This window comes from Siniperca chuatsi, linkage group LG21 (assembly GCF_020085105.1).
Source record: "Siniperca chuatsi isolate FFG_IHB_CAS linkage group LG21, ASM2008510v1, whole genome shotgun sequence".
Classification (NCBI taxonomy): domain Eukaryota; kingdom Metazoa; phylum Chordata; class Actinopteri; order Centrarchiformes; family Sinipercidae; genus Siniperca; species Siniperca chuatsi.
The window spans coordinates 14,809,589-14,829,741 of NC_058062.1; the positions used below are offsets into that span (position 1 = coordinate 14,809,589).

Genomic DNA, 20,153 nt, shown 5'->3' on the forward strand with positions numbered 1-20,153 from the left:
CGCCTGACGTCGTTCGCCCACAACAAAGATGGCGTGTGGCGCATTTTTTTTAATTTAAAAAAAAAAAAAATTTATTAATATTTATTTCAAAAACCATACAGGCTTATTAAACATTCAATATTTCAAGAAGAGCAGGTCGAACAATTGAACAAAAATGAAAACGTGTGGCGCATTTAATGTAGAGGAAAACGTGACAGCTACCGTTTCTGCAGGCTACACCAATTGACCATGAAATTCTCACTGATTTTACTAGTGATCACAAATGTCAAATACTTTTGTCATTATATATTTAACACGTGGACTTTACAAGAGGGGTAGCATTTGTCGAGATAAATGTAAATTACAATGAAAGCAATAATAATAATAAATCTTCATTAATCTGTAAATGTTATAGCTATATAGAATTGGTACCAGGCCAGCCTATGCTTTTATACAGGCATAGATAAAATAACAGCTGCAACTAATAATTATTTTCATTGTGGATTAATCTGACAATCATAATCTTGACTAATTCGGTCTATTTAATGTCAGAAAATCATGAAAAATGCCCACCATCATTTCCCAGAGCTCACGATGATGTTTTCAAATGTCTTGCTTTGTCCAACCAATAGTCCAAAACCTTAAGATATTCACTTAACACTGATATAAAACAGCAAATCCTCACATTTGAGAAGCTGGAATTAGGAAATGTTTGATATTTCTGCTTGAAAAATTACTTATCCAATTACTCAATTATCAAAATAGTTTCCAATACATTTTCTGTTGTTCGTCTAATTGATTAATCAACTAATAATTTCAGTCCTATATACAATTCTCAGGAGAAGTCATTTCAATGAACTGCCATGATATGACACTTCCCTCCCCACTAAGATCAATATTAATATTTGATCACTACATCTGAGTTTTTATTACAGCCAAACCATGTAAAAGTTACAAATGATAGCTGTTTCAGATAGATATAATTCTTCTCTTTATACATGAACACACAGTAACTGCAGGTGGCTTCTCTAAAAATCTGTTAGCTCTGTTTTGCGCAGTCCGACTTTATAACATTTGATCTGAGAATATTTGGTTTTAAGTGACTGACAGTGGGACTACATCAGCAACAGTAACATCAGTCAGTATCAGTAACCACAAAATGGCTGGAGTCAATTCCAGTGTTCATTGGATGTGAGAGAATTGTGTAGCAACTGTTTTATCAAAGGTTGCCCCACCAAAGTGACACATACTACTCAAAAGAGAACTCACAAATGCTCAGTTTCCAAAAAATCTTGAGAAGCCCAGTCAACTTGGAATGTATTTGTTTTTTTAAATGTTGTTTATTCCTGTCAAATATTACAAAGATTTAATAGTTTAGCCATATTTCAATTTTTGCATATTTTATTTTCTCAAAGCACCACCTTAAAAACTCTTTAGTAAACAATTACAGAGGTAATTCCAAAGTAACACACCACACTCTTTGTACAATATTGCAACAACAAATGAGGTGTGTTCTTGGTATTTCTTTCCAGGAAAAACAGAGTGGTATGTCAAGGTATCATTAGCTGTGAACGTTGTCCTTCCTGTTCTTCTAGCTTGTTCCCTAAGTACAAACGGTTGTTTCTGATGTTGCAACAGACTGTTGTTGATTTGGCCTTTTAAGTCAGTTTCTTTGTTATTATTAACAGTTACTCAGCAGAAGCAGAAAAGTCAACAGTGCCAATGGAACCAATGGTTAATGTTTCCACCTCTGGTAAGTTGACTCCTCCTCCAGTGTTTATTTCATTTATTTGCTAGTTTATTTAACATAAGTTTATTTGACAATTCAAATACACATTGTTACATAATAAGTCATGAAATTATGTATTTAGCTGTCTAACTGAAGCCAATTTGTAGCCTCTGTTCCTGCTTAGGCTTTTGATTTCATATTAAAGCAACTAAACAAATAAATATTAGGGATTTCATCTGATCTGAATTAAAATTTACAGGATAAACTACTGTTCTATTTCTCCCTGTGTTGATAACATTTGTATGTTGCTGTAAGTCTGTGGAAAAGATCAGGTCACTGCAGTCCTGCAATAAGTCCTATAATGTTCAGTTTTCGTTGAAACTGTTTTAGAGAGGTGTTGATTCAACAGTATGATCATTTTGGAGGATGTAGTTTGAGGTGCTGTTGGACTGTATTGCATTATATAGAACATAGTGCGCATGCTGCCTGTTGCCGAAGCCCCGTCCCTGACTGCTGACCAGGTGAGAGGACAGCTGATGAAACTCCACTCAAACAAGGCTGGCGTTAGCCCCGGGGTGCTAAAAGCCTGTGCCCCCCAGCTATCTGGAGTCCTTCAACATGTCTTCAACCTGAGCCTGAGCCTCTATTTTCTGAGGAGGCTGAGGTCCTTCCACATCTGACGGACAATGCTGAGGATGTTTTATGAGTCTGTGGTGGCCAGTGCTATCCTGTATGCTGTTGCATGCTGGGGCAGCAGGTTGAGGGTAGCGGACGCCAACAGACTTAACAAACTGATCTGTAAGGCCAGTGACATTGTGGGGGTGGAGCTGGACTCTCTGGCGGTAGTGTCAGAGAGGAGGATGCTGGCCAAACTACATGCCATCTTGGACAGTATCTCCCACCCACTCCATGACGAGCTGGTCAAACTAAGGAGTACCTTCAGCGGAAGACTCATCCCACCAAAAAGCACCACAGAGCGCCACAGGAAGTCATTCCTGCCTGTGGCCATCAAACTCTTTAACTCCTCCCTCTAAGTGTCAGTCTGTATGACCCTAAGTCACTAAACTGGACATTGGATCATTAACATCTCTGCAATACTTGACATAATTGTGCAATATTCTGTGTTAATACTGCTGTGCAATATACTCTTTTCAGTTTAAAATTCCCTATTTATTGATATTTATTCATACTTCTATTACTGCTGTGCAATATCCACAGTCTCATTATAATCTCAATAAGCTACACTTAACTTGACAGTTCATGCACTATTACTTGATACCGTATTATTATCATCAACCGGTAAACCCACTTTGTACTTCACACTTATTTTAATTTTATACGTATTATATGTATACCCACTTGGTACTTAATTTGTTTTCTGTCCTGTATTATAGTGTATTATATATTTTTTTTTGCTTAGTACTTCTATTCCTGTGTGCATTGATGTGATAGTGAGCTGCTGTAACAAAAGAGTTATAGAAAGTATTTCTGATTCTGATTCTGATGTAGGGGAGTGTTTCTGTTATCTAGTCTACCCTCATTGATATAAATGGGGTGGACAAAATAATAGAAACACCTGTTGGGAAAACGCAATACAATTCAACAGCACAGCAAACTACATCCTTCAAAATAATCGTACAGTTGAATCAACAACATTAATTAGCTAAAAACATTAGTTTTAGCTAGGTGTACCTAATAAACTGGCAACTGAGTTTATATTTATAATTGATATGGATAATGCTGGCACAACATGCTTCAATCAATCAATCAGTCGATTCTGCTGAATTTTCTAGTTTTAGCCTATATAATGCACTTATGTAAAGAGTACTGTATCTCTCTTACAGGGCAAAGCCACCACTCTCCAGAGCTGAGGATTGTGTTGATAGGTGGGAGAGAATTACGCGGTAAGCCCAGTAATAAGAGTGCAACTGGCAACATCATACTGGGTAAAAGTGTTTTTGACACCAACAGAAGAACCGCCCAGAGTGTTGTGAGGCAGCAGGAGGTACATGGCAGACAAGTCACTGTGGTTGATACTCCAGGCTGGTGGTGGCACTATCCACGAGAAAACACCCCAGAGCTGGATCAGATAGAAATCAAGAACAGTGTCCATCTGTGTCCCCCAGGGCCTCACACCTTTCTTCTAGTCATTCCTGTTGGTATAATATTTCCTCAGATCTTCAAACCATCACTAAAGGAACACCTGCAACTTTTCCATGAAGGAGTGTTTAATCACACCATTGTGCTGTTTACTGTAAATGCTCCATGCAGTGATGAACGTTTAGAATACAAAATCAGTATGTGGCCAGCACTTCAGTGGATCCTTGAACAATGTGGACACCGAATGCATGTTCTCAATATCAGCAACAGGCAGGATGACACTCAAGTCATGATGCTTTTCAAGAAAATAGAGGCAATGGTTGCAGAAAATGCTGGTAGTCACTATTCTATTGATAGTGCTGATGGGAATGCTCTGAGACAGAAAATGGAAGCAATGGTTGAAAGATCATGAAAGAGGTTTGCTGAAGTGCAGACAAGGAGAAGGAAACTCAGAGCACTGATTGTAGGTGAGTCACAAATTGCTCTTATCAAAAAACACTTAGCCATGGTCGTTTGTACAGCAGCTCTTGTCTGAATTTTTATTATTGTGTCATACATACAACTATGTCCAGCCTACAGACACCATTAAATCATATTATATATTATGCCGTTGTTGATATAAATATTTTGGAGTTTAAAAAATCCAATAACAATATATTGACCAATGGTAACTTTTCAAAAATATGAACACGTAACATAAACAACAATCTTGATATGGATTCCTTAGATTTTTTTGAGAATTGTGACCAATATACATACAGTACTAAACGGGACATTTTACAATGAAAAAACCCCCAAAACTTTTCAGCGCTCTCTGGTAGACAACTATGACACCGTTTCTAAATTACCTCAAACCTAGTATGGCATTTCTACACTGCAAATTCTTGTTACTTATTGGTGGATACCAATATATCTGCAATGAGCTAATATCGGCTGATACATCGGCCTGGGTGATTAATTGTCTAGATCTAATTCAGTTCAGCCAGAAGAGTGCTGCGTATACATTTTCAAACAATGAAAAAGTTTTAAAAAATAGAGAACCAACTTAAACAGCTTTCACAACCAAACCACCATTTTCTACAACAAAATTCATAACTCACTGATAAAAAGCATTTAATATGTAGTACTGAAGAAATCAGAATAAATACTAATAGTCCATGTTGACTTCTTTTCCAGGGTTTTGAAACAAAGTTTGCAAACTTAAACAACTATTAAAATGTTTGCTCATCTGCACACCAGAATAGTTCATGGTTTTGTCGAACCATTTCATGAAACATTAACTCTCCTAAAGCATCATAATTTGTACAATATAAAAGAAAATGGGAGTCACTTTCCACTTCACCCAAATCACACAGCACAATAGTTTTCCTTCTGAATGTTTTTTAATCTACCAACCAACAGGAAAAATACCAGCTCTCAACTGTGCAAGTAAAGATCTTTGGCTTCTTAATAAATGAGATGTAATGATTTAGAGCCACACTTTTGTTTTACATGCACATACAGTATGTTCTTGATTTTGCCTTTGACAATATATTTTAAAAAGTCTTCACTTTTAATAAAGTTAACATTGCCATAGATACAGCATATCCGGCTCCTCAAAGATCGTGTAAAGCTCATGGAAAACTGTGAGATTTACTCCACATAAACACCATCTTATTTAGTCTATCCTCTGCCATTTTGATTTGCCAGTTTCATAGTTGGATCATTTCACATTTTCAGTGCGTGTATTATCTTGTGGTTTGTTTAGAGAGTGTCAAAAAGTGTTCCACTTTCTGTACAGATGGCAAACCCCCCACCAACACATTTAAGAATAGTGATGGTTGGGGCCCAGTGGTCAGCCAAGAGTTCAGCAGGCAACACCATTCTGAGAAAAGATGCATTTGCTGTTCGTCACAGAAGAACAACAGAGAAGTGTGATATAAGCCACAACATGGTGGCAGACAGGCAGCTCACAGTGGTGGATTCTCCCGGCTGGTTCTACAACCACACCCTTCAGGACATCTGTGAGATGGACAAACTGGAAATAGAGAACAGCATGCATCTGTGCCCTCCAGGACCCCACGCAGTGCTCCTTGTGGTCGGCCTGGCATCCGCATTCAACGCATCATACCAGAGAGCAGTCCAGGAGCACATGAGTCTGTTCACGGATCAAGTCTGGAAGCACACAATCGTTCTGTTCGCTAGAGGTGACTGGCTGGGAGTGAAGGCTGTGGAAGAGTGCATAGAGAGTGAGAAAGGTCTGCAGTGGCTCGTGGAGAAGTGTGGGAACATGTATCATGTCCTGGACAACATGAACCAAAGTGATGAGACGCAGGTAACGGAGCTCCTCGAGAAGATTGAAGAGATGTGGGCTGGAAACGAAGATCCTTATTATGATGTGGACCTGGGCCGTGCAGAGCAGATGGAGGCAAGGAAAGAGGCTGGACACAAGATGGCTAAAAGGATTATGCAGACAACGCAAAGACAAGCAAGAATACTAAGAGAGTTGTTTAGAGGTAATCAAAAAATCATATCATTTATGTTTTTATCTGGTTATTATCACTATTGTATGATGAAAAGCTTTACATTTTTACAGGGGACAGGTGGCAAATCCCTGACATGAGGATTGTACTTGTTGGCAGAAAAGAGTCAGGGAAAAGTATGGCAGGAAACAAGATCCTTTTTGAAGAGCTATTTGACACAGCTTGGATGAAGAAGGTAACCCAACATACTGCCTAAACTGAAATATTCCAGGAACAGGTTTTGGGAGGACAACCTTTGATTTGTCAAGTCTGTGACGATTGTTGTAATTTTTTATGGTTTTTGTTTTGTTAGGAATTCCAAGATCAGAGAAGAACCACAATGTGTCTAAAACATCGAAGAAATGTTGCTGGAGTAAATATCTCAGTCGTTGAGGCACCAGGCTGGTCGACAGACGCGATGACACCCGACTGGCTCAAAAGTGAAGCACTGCGCAGCATCTCCATGTGTGCTCCGGGCCCTCATGCTTTTCTCTTGGTTATTCCCATTTCCAAAGCCTTTACAAAGACAGACCAAAAAGCAGTGGTCGAGCTCTTGATGCCATTCGGTGAGAGAGTTTGGAGACACTGCATGGTGCTGTTCACCTGGGGAGACTGGCTCAATAACAGATCCATCGAGGAGCACATTGCCGCAGAAGGCAAGGCCCTCAAGTGGCTTGTGGAAAAGTGTGGGTACAGATACCATGTTGTCAGCTGCAATCGTTTTGAAGATGGTTTTCCAGTCATAGAGCTGTTCCAGAAAATGATTGGCATGATCACACGAAACAGGGGCCACTACTTCACCACTGAAGACAAACTTGAGAAAAAGCCGAAACCAGTGTCCTGGCAAGAAAAACAGCCTGTGCTGACAGAAGAGGAGTGGAACAGGAGGGAGCAGGAGCTAATAGACCGGATGTTGAAAGCTGTAGCACAAGAACCCGAGGAACTAACAGTACCATCTGAGAAGATGACATCTAGCATGGATGGAGCCTTCATTCCAAGCAGTGGGTTTGATATTACTCTATTAATCGAGGGAAACTTTATTAATAGTGAATTTAAAGCATTACATATGTGCATTGCTGTTATGAATTAAACCATTCAACTTACATTTTCAGTGAGCGGAGATGTTCCCTCAGACGTTGGGAGCACAATTAGGAATCAAAGAGCACTTGCCAAGGTGTCTGAATGGCTGAGCACTAGAGTGGGGAACTCTGATGGCACCTCCGGGGTTGGCAGCTTGAGCCCTTTGGCCAGTTATGTGGAGAGTTCTCTGACAGAAGACAATCATCAATCAACAAGTTGGTTTTTCCCAGAAAAAGACAAAATGAAGTTAGTTCTCCATGCCGGGATCTCCACAGACACTGTAGAAACCCAACGCAGGCACTCTTTTTAAGCAAAACAGATGTAGCACACAAGCAGGCTGGAGACTAAGATACACAATGACAAAGTATGCAACAGGAAAGCACTGTTTTCCAAACACTACTGTCAAGAATATGGATCTATTGAGTGCCTTGGTAGCCAAATGGTTGCTGTGCATGCTGCGTGGCCACAGCGTCACCAGTTTGATTCCAGCAGGTGACCTGTGTTGCATGCCTCTCCCCCCATTTCCTGTCTGCCTCTTCACTCAGGTTGTCCAATGGGGGCAAAAACTGCCAAAGAAATAATCTTATAATAACAGTATATATTATACTATATCCAGTGGTATAAGTTTCCAATGTCTGAACAGCTAATTTCCCTATCTTTTAATAAGTTTATGTTCAAGTGAAATGATAAACTGTTATAAGCCTATCTCTACATTAAATCATTGAATGAGAGATCATATTTTTGACTGTTTACTGTATTTTGCAAGTCATAAAGACAGTGGAAACAATGTAAAATTGTCTCCAGTGATGTTGTAGCACAAAAGTGTATTCTCATAACAATGTTTTCATGTTATGACAAAATATTTTCAGGATATTACAACATACAAACTGTTGACTGTGATAACTTATATTAACTTATCATGTTGTGGAAAATATTTTCCTTGATATAGACAATCAAGTTCAGTAATCATTCAGGTTGTGTTGCTCAGTGAAAGCACTGGCCTGCTTGTACTGCACCTACATTCCTGTGGAAGGGTGCCCATTGTATGAAGAAACTCTCTGCCTCTCCCTTGCATTGGCACTACTAATTGTAAACACTCTGGAGCACACGGGGCAGAGTGACCTTCCCCTTCCCTGTGTTCCCAGTGCATGAATTAGCTCACTCTGGTCGCAAGTAATATGTTTCCTGATTAATACATATAGTGTTGTAACAAAGCCTTTATTTTGATATATTTTAGAACGTACTATAGATAAGTGCCTACAGCTGATGGACATACATGAGAGCTGAGAGAGGAAAATGCGCATGCTCTCTGTACACACGTAATACCAACTGCTGTGGGTTTTGATGTGTTTTACCAAAGGTCGGAGGGTTATGATGTGGTTTATTTTAGAAACATTGAATATATGATCCAGAAACAACACATGAAAGTTTGTATTTTGTTGAACAGAGCCTGGGAAGTTTTGTGATTAACTCTTTCTGTCTAATTAAGAGACAGAAAAGACACTCTTCCCAGGAGTCACATCTCTCTGCCCGGATCCTCCTGTTTTAGTTTCTCAAAAACAACCATATCCTTATCCTTATCCAATTTATTCAAGGACAGTTGAGGTAATCGTGTTTTCGTGTCTTTAATCAGAAGTTTCCTTGTGTAATGGCACCCTCAAGGGTAAAAGTGTAATGGCACAATAATTCATAACCAATCAGAGACTGTCAGTGATTTCGTGTTTTGATTATGGACCAATAGGGAACATCCCAACAATCTGCCAGGAGGAGCATGTTTTGAAAATGTAAGTGAATGCAATGTTCAGTTGCTTCATGAACCAATTTGGTTTTATGTGAACTTTGTTTTGATATTACAGTAAAATCTATATTGCATTGGACTCTATTCGACTCAAGTGTTTATTGAAGTAGAATTAATCATTGTGTGAGAGGACCTGAAGACATCTGGCCCAGCTGAAGGTATTTTCTCCCACAATGTTATAACATGAAACGTTTTATGTAATAACAATAAGTTATCACGTTATAACATGAAACCTTTCAAGTTATAACAAGATAAATATAAATGATGTTATAACAATATAAATTATCACGTTATAATAATACAAGTTATCACATTATAATATTAAACGTTTTATGTTATAACATTAAGTTATCACGTTATAACGTAACAAGATTATATTGGTATAACAAGAAAAGTTTCTTGTCACCAAAAAAATTTAAAAAGAAAATGTCAAATTAAAGCAAATACTAACTAAAAGTAACATTTTCCCCAGCGGCTCATTTTTAAATATTATGACATAAAGTAGGCGAACTAATAACAACGCGAATGAACCTTCCCGGCCGCCGTCGTGTCTCCGTTGCTTTTCTTGCCCCGTCAGTTTCTTGACTTTCCTTCCCACTCCTGCGCAGCTCTGATCCCGGTTTTCTGCTACATTTCTCTCGCTTGTCTCTGGTCAGCATGTCGGAGTACAATGCGGTGCCACCACCCGGACCCGGGGCTCCTCTCGGCGGACAGGCAGCTCTTGGGAACGGAGCAGGAGGAATCAAGAAAGATGCGTTTGCGGACGCGGTGCAGCGGGCCCGGCAGGTGAGGGATGTGACGGGCAGTATGTGGAGTATGTTTGGAGGGAGGGCTAGCTAGATAGTTAGCTTGAGGGCTAACGTTGTTGACAGCTTGACCATGGATGTATTTGAGCTTGACACATAACACGGGGATTGATATTTAAAATTCACATATATATTTACGAGTTAACGGTTTATTCATGCGAGTACAGTTTGCGGTACGTCATGTCACTGCTTGTCGTACCTTAGCTAACGTTAGCTAAAATACTATGCGTGTGGATCAACAAACCCACAGTGTGAACTGGGCGATATAACTTACACAAATTCAAATTAATTTACCATTTCAATATAAATGAACGAAGAGACGACATTATGGGTATGACAGTACTAACAGAAGACGTTTAAACTAACGTTAGCTGTGGGGGTGGTTGATATAAGCAGATAATTGTTACAGGCATCAAACTGGACAAGAAAAACACACTTATAAGGCACCAATGCTTCAGTGTATTATAATAACCAAAATCCTATGAAATAGCTACTCTATCCAGTCTTACATTATGATATCCATATTATAATAGTGGATCTCCCATGCCACCTAGATAGGTTGATAGATTATAGCTACTTTATTAATCCCAAAGGGAAATTGCAGTGTTACAGCAGCCACTTCACAACAAAAGAGTAAAGAGAGGATCTTAATGTTAACTTTAATATGTACTCAATAGACACTGTACAATGATAGAAATATACTGTACATTAGAGTGTGTCAAGTAGATATTGCTAAAGGCTGTACAGTCTGTTGTAAGATGCTCGATCCAATGTGTACATGTACACTTAATATGTGGACACATTTGAGGGGCAGAGCAGTACAATCAGTGTTTTTCATAGCTCAATTGTCATGGTGAATTTAATGCTTGTGTTTCAGATTGCAGCTAAGATCGGGGGTGATGCTGGGCCGCCTCTGAACAACAACACTGCATCAGATGGCTTTCCATTCACCGCACAGAAACGACAGCTGGAGGATGCAGGTATCGGTGACAGCACTGTGTTGACTGCCTCAACACAGAGTCTCCTCGATCTACTCTGGCTTGGATTTTACCTAATTTGGACATCGTTTTTTGAACAAAAGCAACTACCAAATGAATAACTGTAAAAGTTAACCACCTCTGTATTGCACGCTTGATGATGGCCTTAAATGCAGAAGGTATTCTCTATGCATTCCTCACTGACACCTCACACATATTTCAGTAGATATTTGTCGTTTCCTCACCTGACAGACGAACCAGAGAGCAAGAAGCTGGCTGCACAGAGTGACTTGGATTCAGCCAAAGCACTGTGTGAGTTCATCCTGCTATTTTATGCTCTGTTTACCTTTTGCTTTGTGGTGTTTATAACTCACAGTTGACAGTATTTAATATAGACTTCCAGCGATACAGTATTCCTGTTTCATCAGTTTGCCCCTTTACCCTTGTCTGTCTACGCTCCCCCTCCTCTGCCTGTCTCTCACATTCCATCAGTAATCCAAAACCTCTCCCTTCTCTGTTTTCACACTCTCTTTCTTTCTGTTGATGTCCCAACTCAGCTATTGGTGCACAGCTAGCCGCTCTTGCACAACAAAGGTGAGATCTCAGAGCTTTCAGTTGAATTTGTATTATGTAGAAGTATGGGACCTTTGCATTATGGCAGTGGAGACTGTAGCAAAAATGCAATTAGAAAGTCTACTATTGCCTGATTTGTTGCCTCTTTTTCCCTCTTTGACATCCTCGCTTGCTGATACTGTCAGGCCTGCCTCCACCACAGAGGAGTACAGTGTACCAGACAGCATGGTGGGACTCAGTGAGTGCAGCCCAACCCTGTTTTAGCACATATTGATACCACTCTGTTTCTGTGATATAAGACATAAATAGATGCCACTGTTGTGAGTGTGACCCACCAACAACACCCAGTTTGCTCTCTCTTTGTCCCCAGTTATTGGCCGTGGAGGCGAACAGATCAATAAGATTCAACAGGAGTCAGGTTGCAAGGTTCAGATAGCTCCAGGTACTGTCAGCATTATATTATTATAGTTTACAGTTTAATTTTTCCTTTGGTGCTGAACTTAGTTACATATGTACATTATGTGTGTGTCCAGACAGTGGAGGCCTTCCAGAGAGGAGCGTCTCTCTCACAGGTTCCCTTGACTCTGTACAGTAAGTTTCAGACTTTATGCAAATAGGCTCATTGTCCTTTTATATGGAAGAATCAGAAATGGTTACTTATGATGAAGTAGGTTGCCCTGTGTACTTGTGTATCCCCAATCACAAAATTTGTCAGAAACCAGGGCAAGGCTATAATATATCAAAGGTTTTTCAAAATAATGTGTGTTTGGCCTAATCAAACATGTTTTAAATGATGTTGCACTTTGAAGCCCCATTCTTTCATGCCATTTTTAAATGGGCTGTCTATAATGACCTATTGCTTAATTTCATAATAGTGTCACTCTCCATTATATTGGCTTGATGACATGATTTTGTAAAATGGATGTCGAGTAACTGGTCAGCTCTTCCCCGGCTAGGAAAGCCAAGATGCTGTTGGATGAGATAGTGTCACGAGGGAGGGGTACACCCCCTTCTTCTTATCACGAGTCCACAAACGGGCAGGACGGCACAATGCATGAGATGATGATCCCAGCTGGTAAGGCTGGCCTTGTCATTGGCAAGGGAGGAGAGACTATCAAACAGCTACAGGTACATTCGCTTTTGCATTATTAGGAACTGTAATCATCTTGACGGACATGTACATGTAGATAGGCAAGATAGTTTTATTTTACACTTTTAAAGTTGTGTTTTCAGATTGGCAATTTTGCGATGCAATATATTTAGTTTTATATATCAAAAATAATAGTATATAATATAGTAAGTAGAGCCAGAAAATATACATTTTTGTACTACAGTAGTGTCGATCCTAAGGATGTACATAACCATAATGTTTAATTGTTTGATATTCCAGGAGCGTGCAGGGGTGAAGATGATCCTGATCCAGGATGCCTCTCAGGGACCCAACGTTGACAAGCCCCTGCGCATTATTGGAGATCCCTACAAAGTCCAGGTACATTTATGAAATCATCTTTTCAAAATAAATGTGTGATGCTGAGTTGCCATGTACTGTAAACATCATGTTTTCCTTTTCAGCAAGCCCAGGAGATGGTGCAGGAGATTCTGAGGGAGAGAGACCATGGTGGCTTTAGTGAAAGAAATGACTTCAGCTCCCGAATGGGAGGAGGCATGGATGTGAGTTTGTGTGTGGGAGCAAGATTAGAAGTGGGATCAGTTGTCTTTGAACCAAATCCAAGTTTATAAAAACTTCTGGTTTCCACTCAGATCCCAGTACCACGACACTCAGTCGGTGTGGTCATTGGGCGCAGTGGAGAGATGATCAAGAAAATCCAGAATGATGCTGGAGTTAGGATACAGTTCAAACAAGGTAGGACCCTGTGATGTCTTTTATAATGGTTGCATTTATATATTTTCCACAATTGTTTATATAATATTTTGCATGAGTGGTACATTCAGGTTCTCATCAGTGTCAAGACAACATGAAAGTTTGATGTCTGATGCCACTAATTAACACAATAAGCCAATTCATAAAAAAGTAAATGACATTCTATCCTAATTGAAGATGGAGCCTCATGGTCCCTTTTTTAAATGATCTACACAGAGTACAGAATGATAAATGTAAATGTCACACTCCAGAGCAATAACCTTGTTATTCATTTTACAATTTACTGAATCAGGCAAATTTCTCACTCAGGTGGACATTCTCTAATTATGTGAATGCCTTTTCACATGAGTTTGTGTGTGCAAAGCAGGTGTCATCTTGCTCTCTTTTTTTGCCTTTCTATTGACTTGACATGCATTATTGGAAAAACGTCTGAGGGAGGGGTGTGTTTGCATCTAGTGTTACAAGGACAACAGTGGCATAAGAGGAGCAAGTGACATGACTTTTTCAGTGTGTCGAACTGAGTGGTCAGGTAGCCTGCACCTGGCTTATGTGAGGACTTGAGTTACAGAGTTGGGTGTTGATTCTCAGTGGGTTCAGCACTACACGTTGTCCTTCCACATTAGTAATGTGATTCAATGTTAATATCAAAAATATTGCTTAATAGATTAAAATCTTTCCTACAGATGACGGGACTGGTCCAGATAAGATTGCCCACATCAGTGGTCCCCCTGACCGCTGCGAGCACGCTGCCCAGATCATCAACGACCTGCTGCAGAGCATCAGGGTCAGGGAGGAGGGACAGGGGGTAAGGAGCACTCTTTCGCACGAACGATCGAAAACATGCTTTTATTCACTCGTCAACTAATAGACACAGTAAAGTATCATCTTTTAAGCTTGTATGGCAGCAGGCTTGAGGCAGATATTTTAGCTTTTAAGCTTCAAAATGTTGCATGCATCAGCAGATCTAAACTGGTAAAAAAAAAAAAAACTTTCAATATATATTCAGTATAAACATGTACAAAGATATAAAGTATTATGCTCTAGCACTGAGGCTTTCTCTCTCCTCCATCCACAGGGTCCCCCAGGTCCTCCTGGCATGCCTGCAGGCAACAGGGGCCGAGGTGGGGGACAAGGCAGTTGGGGGCCCCCTGGAGGAGAAATGACCTTCTCTATTCCTGCCCACAAGTGTGGGCTCGTGATTGGCCGTGGAGGAGAGAACGTCAAGTCTATCAACCAGCAGACCGGGGCCTTTGTGGAAATCTCTCGACAGCCGCCCCCCAACGGAGACCCCAACTTCAAGCTGTTTATCATTCGGGGCTCACCGCAGCAGATCGACCACGCCAAGCAGCTCATTGAAGAGAAGATCGAGGTACTTAACATTCTTGTTTTTAGTCACGTGTAGGAAAACCGAAATGCAGAAGCTGGAGTTCTTACCTGAACACAGATGATCACATCTCCAGCTGATTGACTTAAAGGATATGTTTAATTTATTGTATCCTGGATGAGATTATCTTACAAATACCACCACATTGTGCAACTGTTCGATTAGCTGATCAACAGAAAATGAATTGCCAACTATTTTGATAATCGAATAATCATTTTGGTCATTTGCTGGTTACCGCTTCTCAAATATGAGATTTTGTTGCTTTTCTTTGTTCTTTTTCTCTGTACACTCATTTGATGTGTGATTATGTCATGTGTTCCAGGGTCCTCTGTGTCCTGTGGGCCCAGGGCCAGGTGGACCAGGTCCTGCTGGTCCAATGGGTCCCTACAACCCCAACCCATATAACCCCGGACCGCCTGGGGCGCCTGGACCACCGCAGTGAGTAGCTACAATTAATGTGCAACTGTTTGTGTAGCTTTACGGCAGCATTTAAGAAGATAATTTTTCTCATCATGTCAGGGTGATGATCCAGAGAGATTTTTAATAATAAACCATTTCTTTTCTCCTCAGTGGGGGTCCTCCAGGTCCTCACCAGTACACTCCTCAGGGCTGGAGCAACACCTACCAGCAGTGGCAGCCCCAGGCACCCCATGACCCCAGTGAGTCACGTTTGACTTCACTGCCTCTCCTGGTTTTCAAGGATTAATGTTTATTTTTGCACATTTTAGCATGTTGGCTCTCTTTATAAACACATCATTCCTACTACAGTACTTTCATCCCAGGCTATAGGTTTTACTGTATACCCTCCCAGTCATTTCAGATGAGTAATGACATTTTTTTTCTAAATCTGGGATGGTCAGCAGGAGTACTGATGTGATGAGATGCAGTATCTTTACCTTAAGCAGCTCCGGCTAACCCTGTCTCTGTTTCCCCCCTGGTCTCCAAGCCCGGTCTCCAGGCCAGTAGCAGGGGCTCACCCTCACCCTATGAGGACCTCACCCCCTCCACCCTGCATCTTTTCTAGGCAAGGCAGCAGCCAATGACCCCAACGCAGCCTGGGCGGCCTACTACGCTCAGTACTACCAGCAGCCGTCGGGGGCTGTGCCAGCGCAGTACCCCGCTAACCCAGCTGGAGGTGCCCAAACTTCAGGGGACCAGACCCAGCCCGCACAGACGCCGGGGGGCCAGCCAGACTACACCAAGGCCTGGGAGGAGTACTACAAGAAGATGGGTGAGACTGCCAAAGAACACCATCTGTAACTTTACCTGCTGTTAACTAACAAATGAATGATTTTTTACTAGTCTTGAAATAATTTGTTGGTTTAAACAGTCGGTTAACAGAAATATCAATCAATCACTTGCAGCAGTGAAACACAAGATAAAAAAAACAAAGCACATGAACACATCATAAATAATTTTTTAAAAAAGCAGTGACATTATCAATTGTAATACTGACAGTTTAATAATGTTTTTTTTGTCATTTATTAAGTAAAACTGTAAAAAAAAAAATTTGATTCAAGCTTTTTCAATGTTAGGACTTGGTGCTTTTCTCCGTTTCATATCATACTAAATTTTGGAGTTTTGGAACACAGTAAATTAACACTTACATGTCATTATTTTCACCTAATGGACAAAGTGATTAATCAAAGATTAACTGATATATCAATTGATACTGAAAATAATTGCCATTTGCAGCCCAAATTTTTACTTGATGACAAATTATCAAAATTATAATTGTGTGAAAAGGTATTCATTTTATAATACTTGATTTTGTTTTCTTAATATTGATTATGATAGATGTATTAGGCATTTACTTTATTTTTGACCTATTAATTAACTAATTGGTTCAGAATTCCTTGTATCCTAGATGTTGGTCTCTTGTTTTGTGCAAAAAAGAAAGAAATAAAAAATGTGTAAAGACAAACAAAATGTAATTAATGACGGGCAGTAAGAGCTTAAGAGAAGAGTTGTGTACTAAATTCATACTAAATACTAATTCTATACAATTTATATGCTACGTAATAATCGCCATAGTATACTGTTTTAGCAGTTGCTATTCAAAGAATCAACATACTTTCACTGCCAATTAAACCTCACAAACAGATTTACTACTTGTTTTTTGTTTTCTAAGAAACTGCCCACAATTTATTAAATTTTTTTCTAGCTGTGAGCAGCTCTTATATTTTCTTTGTGCAATGCATTCTGGGAGAATAGTGTGCATCAATAGCACACTCAAAAATCAACCAAATTTAGTATGCATTCTGTCTGGTTTGAGTATACTTCATTTTGTCACTACATACTCAGAACCTGACTAGAATGAGTATGGATTTGGGACATGCCGAATGTTTCGTTCCTAAGGTTACCTATTGCTGGTCTTTAAGTCAACATGAATGCAGTGGTCATGTCTGTTTTGTCTGTCATCTCCAGCCCAGGCAGGTGGTTCTGTCCCTGGGACAGCAGCTGCAGCCCCAGGATCAGCTGGGGGAACAGCATCCACAACGGGGGGCCAGCCAGACTACAGCGCAGCCTGGGCAGAGTACTACAGGCAGCAGGCTGCGTACTATGGACAGACAGGACAGGCCCCCGGACAGCCAGCCACTCCCCAGCAAGGACAGGTTGGTTACAGAGGCCACAGCATGATTTTCATCATGTTTCTGCGGTATCATTCAGTCTGTTGCATCTGACATGAAGGTTTCCATTGTATCTGTCTGAAAGTAATACATTTTGCAATTTATAGTAAGAATTTGATCCTTCAGTGGTTTTCACACAAAGGATGTGCTTCTTCTCCACCGTTTGTATTTTAGACGCAGTGAGAGTTCATGGCAGAAGCATGCCGGAGAGAATCGAGACAACGGGATGAAGAAGACGACCCTGAATTTAAGGCCAGAATCAAGCCTGTTAAGATTTTTTTTTAATTATTATTTCTTGCGAGAGGAAATGAAACTCTTCCTCACCACCAAACACCACGTGGATACTTTTTAATAAAAATGTGAACTGAACAAACGTTCTAGTGCTTTGCTGCTGAGGGGAGGGAGAAGACTGATAATCCCGTCATGACAGGTACATGGCTTCTCAATGCCTCAACATACATTTATATATGCCATAATGAACATGGAAGCCTTGAAGTGCTTACTTCATTGCAGAGGAGTCTGAGTTGCCAATAAATCTTTATCATCTTCCTTTTATTAACTTCTTAAGACTTCTAAGTCCCATTTTACTTACTCACTTACCTTCATACCCCTCTGTTATATTTACTGAATTGCACAGAGCTATTAGGACTATAATCATATTGTGTATCTGGTACAGGTAATACATCAGAGAAATCCTTTTTAAAGCTAATTTGATTTGCTCAGTGTTTAGATTTTTTCTTTGTTTTTTAAAATTAAATTGTCACATGTCCCTCTACTGAGGCTTGCATGGCGTTTCAACTTGTGTACGTTTGGATTGTTTTTCTTTTGCTTATGAATGTGTTCACTCAGAGTATTTTGTACGAGTAAGCCAGTTTTACAGCGTACAAATGGAACTCTACAGTGTTGATTCATGCATGTGGGATGACTAATAACTGTTGAAAGCTGCTAGAGGTAGATGATAAAACACTTCAGAGTAAGGCACCTAATAAAAAGCAGGGCCACCCTTCACCTAGAGTCAGCTAAAGTCAGTCTTCTGCTAGTGACATCCAAGTCCTGAACTGTGTGTAATGACGTGAAAGTACTCTCCATTTACATAAGGGTTCAAAGGTTTATGTTCAAATGGTTTTATTGGGGAGGCTATGACAGGGATTAAACTTCGTCCTGGAGTCCTTGAAAGTTGAAAGATTTTTTTAAAATTTCTCATAGGTTGCAGGGTTTATGCACCTTACACCAGGTTATACATCTTTGATTTGGCCTTTAATACAAGTGGCTTTCAATAAACAGCCCTGGCATAAATACCCATCAGTGTGATGATCACTACATAGAGCAGTATGTTTGGTTAATGATGCCATGATTTAAGACTTTTCTCCTTGCCTTAGTTTATTTTGCATATTTGTCACACACCTATCTGCTGTTCAAGCAGATGTTGAAATGTCCATTCTGGAGACAGTTTTTTCACCTGAGAGCTTTTGTTTTCAGGCTAAAAACACCCGGCTTACTGTGCACGGAGGGACGAAACGGAAAGGAAAGATGCTTTTTTTTTTTTTTTTTTTTTTAAATGTGGTTTGGTGTGAGCAATCCTAGTTATCTCATATTGCTTGGAAAACTCAAAAGTGATTGTCCGACCTTTTTAAAACCAACACATACTGCTAGCATTCACCTTGAGGCAACTGCATATCTGTCTTTGTCATGCGGTGACTTTAAAGTGTAGTGACTTTCATGTGGAGGTTCAGTCACCCTCTGTAGTTTGTACAGCTGAAGGTTCTTCCACAATGGGAAACATGTCATGTAAGGCTTCATTCAAACTAAACATTTGAATCATGCTGTGATTTTGTTTCATCTCAAGGTTGCATGTGTTTGGTTTGTACTTTATATCTTGGTTTTTATGGATACCAACAAGAATCAGTTGATCTTTTGTCTTCCCAGAGCCATTGTTTGTGTGTAACAGAATTAAATTTAGTCTTCCAATGTGTCCCACTTTAAGATATATTGTATATGTACATATATATTCAGCAATATATGGCTGTTGGTTTTGACTTACAGAGATGTATCAGGTATGATTCTTGTATTCTGAATGGCAGCTGTGAGCCTGCCTTTGGCAGCAGTGTTGATATTGTTAATAGATGACCACCAGCAGCAATACTCTGAATTAAAAAAGGGGCAAACGTCAATTACTTTAAAATGTGTGTTGAACATTTTGTTGTCTTTCATGTTTACAAAGATGTACACAAAATAGCCCACTGGCACAAGACATAACAAAAGCACAGTTGAGACAAATCACCACTAGATGTCACTATTAGTCTTCCTCAGATTAATCAGACCGTACTGTAAAGATTAAACCCAGTTATTGACAAAAATATTTTTAAAGTTGATCTCTTTTGAAACTAATAACTGAATCTACACTTAAGATAAATCAAAAATATGTGAGGATGATCCTGTGAGTCCCATTTGGTCTGGAAGATTAAGACCCCCCCCCCCAGCCATCTGCATGTGGCTTAGACATTTGAACCCAAACCTCAGAAAATATTCTGAATGTATTTGTAGTTTCTTTATCAGTGTGTCACTTTGTACATTGCAGCAGAAGTATTAACTGACAAGTGTCTGAGTAAGGGAAGTCACAGTCTGTTTATTAAACTAAACATAAGACTGCATTGTGACTGCATCTCAGACAGCAATCCTGTCTATGTGTAAACCACATAGATTATAAATACTGA

At 39.9% G+C, this 20,153-nt stretch overlaps 1 protein-coding gene and 1 pseudogene across 5 annotated transcripts; both read left to right on the forward strand.

The window, feature by feature from the left end:
• Positions 1-1,573: 1,573 nt before the first annotated feature.
• On the forward strand, positions 1,574-9,266 carry LOC122869354 (annotated as a pseudogene).
• Positions 9,267-9,716: 450 nt separating this feature from the next.
• On the forward strand, positions 9,717-19,621 carry LOC122868437 (far upstream element-binding protein 2-like). 5 transcript variants are annotated; one of them, XM_044180387.1, is made up of 18 exons: positions 9,719-9,973; positions 10,871-10,973; positions 11,223-11,282; positions 11,528-11,564; positions 11,729-11,781; positions 11,914-11,985; positions 12,077-12,134; positions 12,485-12,671; positions 12,934-13,032; positions 13,116-13,214; positions 13,305-13,407; positions 14,109-14,230; positions 14,501-14,794; positions 15,132-15,247; positions 15,380-15,468; positions 15,834-16,040; positions 17,237-17,424; positions 17,614-19,621. In XM_044180387.1, the coding sequence occupies exons 1-18, from the start codon at positions 9,845-9,847 to the stop codon at positions 17,620-17,622; spliced, it is 2,025 nt and encodes a 674-aa protein (XP_044036322.1). In that variant the 5' UTR covers positions 9,719-9,844; the 3' UTR covers positions 17,623-19,621. The 5 variants fall into 5 exon arrangements, with proteins under 5 accessions (XP_044036327.1, XP_044036328.1, XP_044036322.1 ...); XM_044180390.1 differs by having other exon boundaries at positions 12,500-12,671; XM_044180392.1 differs by lacking the exons at positions 17,237-17,424; positions 17,614-19,621 and having other exon boundaries at positions 9,717-9,973; positions 15,747-15,973.
• The last annotated feature ends 532 nt before the right edge of the window (positions 19,622-20,153 follow it).

Excerpts from the sequence above, each read along its gene's own strand:
- LOC122868437 (XM_044180387.1), top strand. The coding sequence starts at position 9,845 with ATGTCGGAGTACAATGCGGTGCCACCACCCGGACCCGGGGCTCCTCTC. Across the intron at positions 9,974-10,870 it reads CGGTGCAGCGGGCCCGGCAG|ATTGCAGCTAAGATCGGGGG; the intron begins GTGAGGGATGTG and ends CTTGTGTTTCAG. Across the intron at positions 10,974-11,222 it reads ACGACAGCTGGAGGATGCAG|ACGAACCAGAGAGCAAGAAG; the intron begins GTATCGGTGACA and ends CTCACCTGACAG.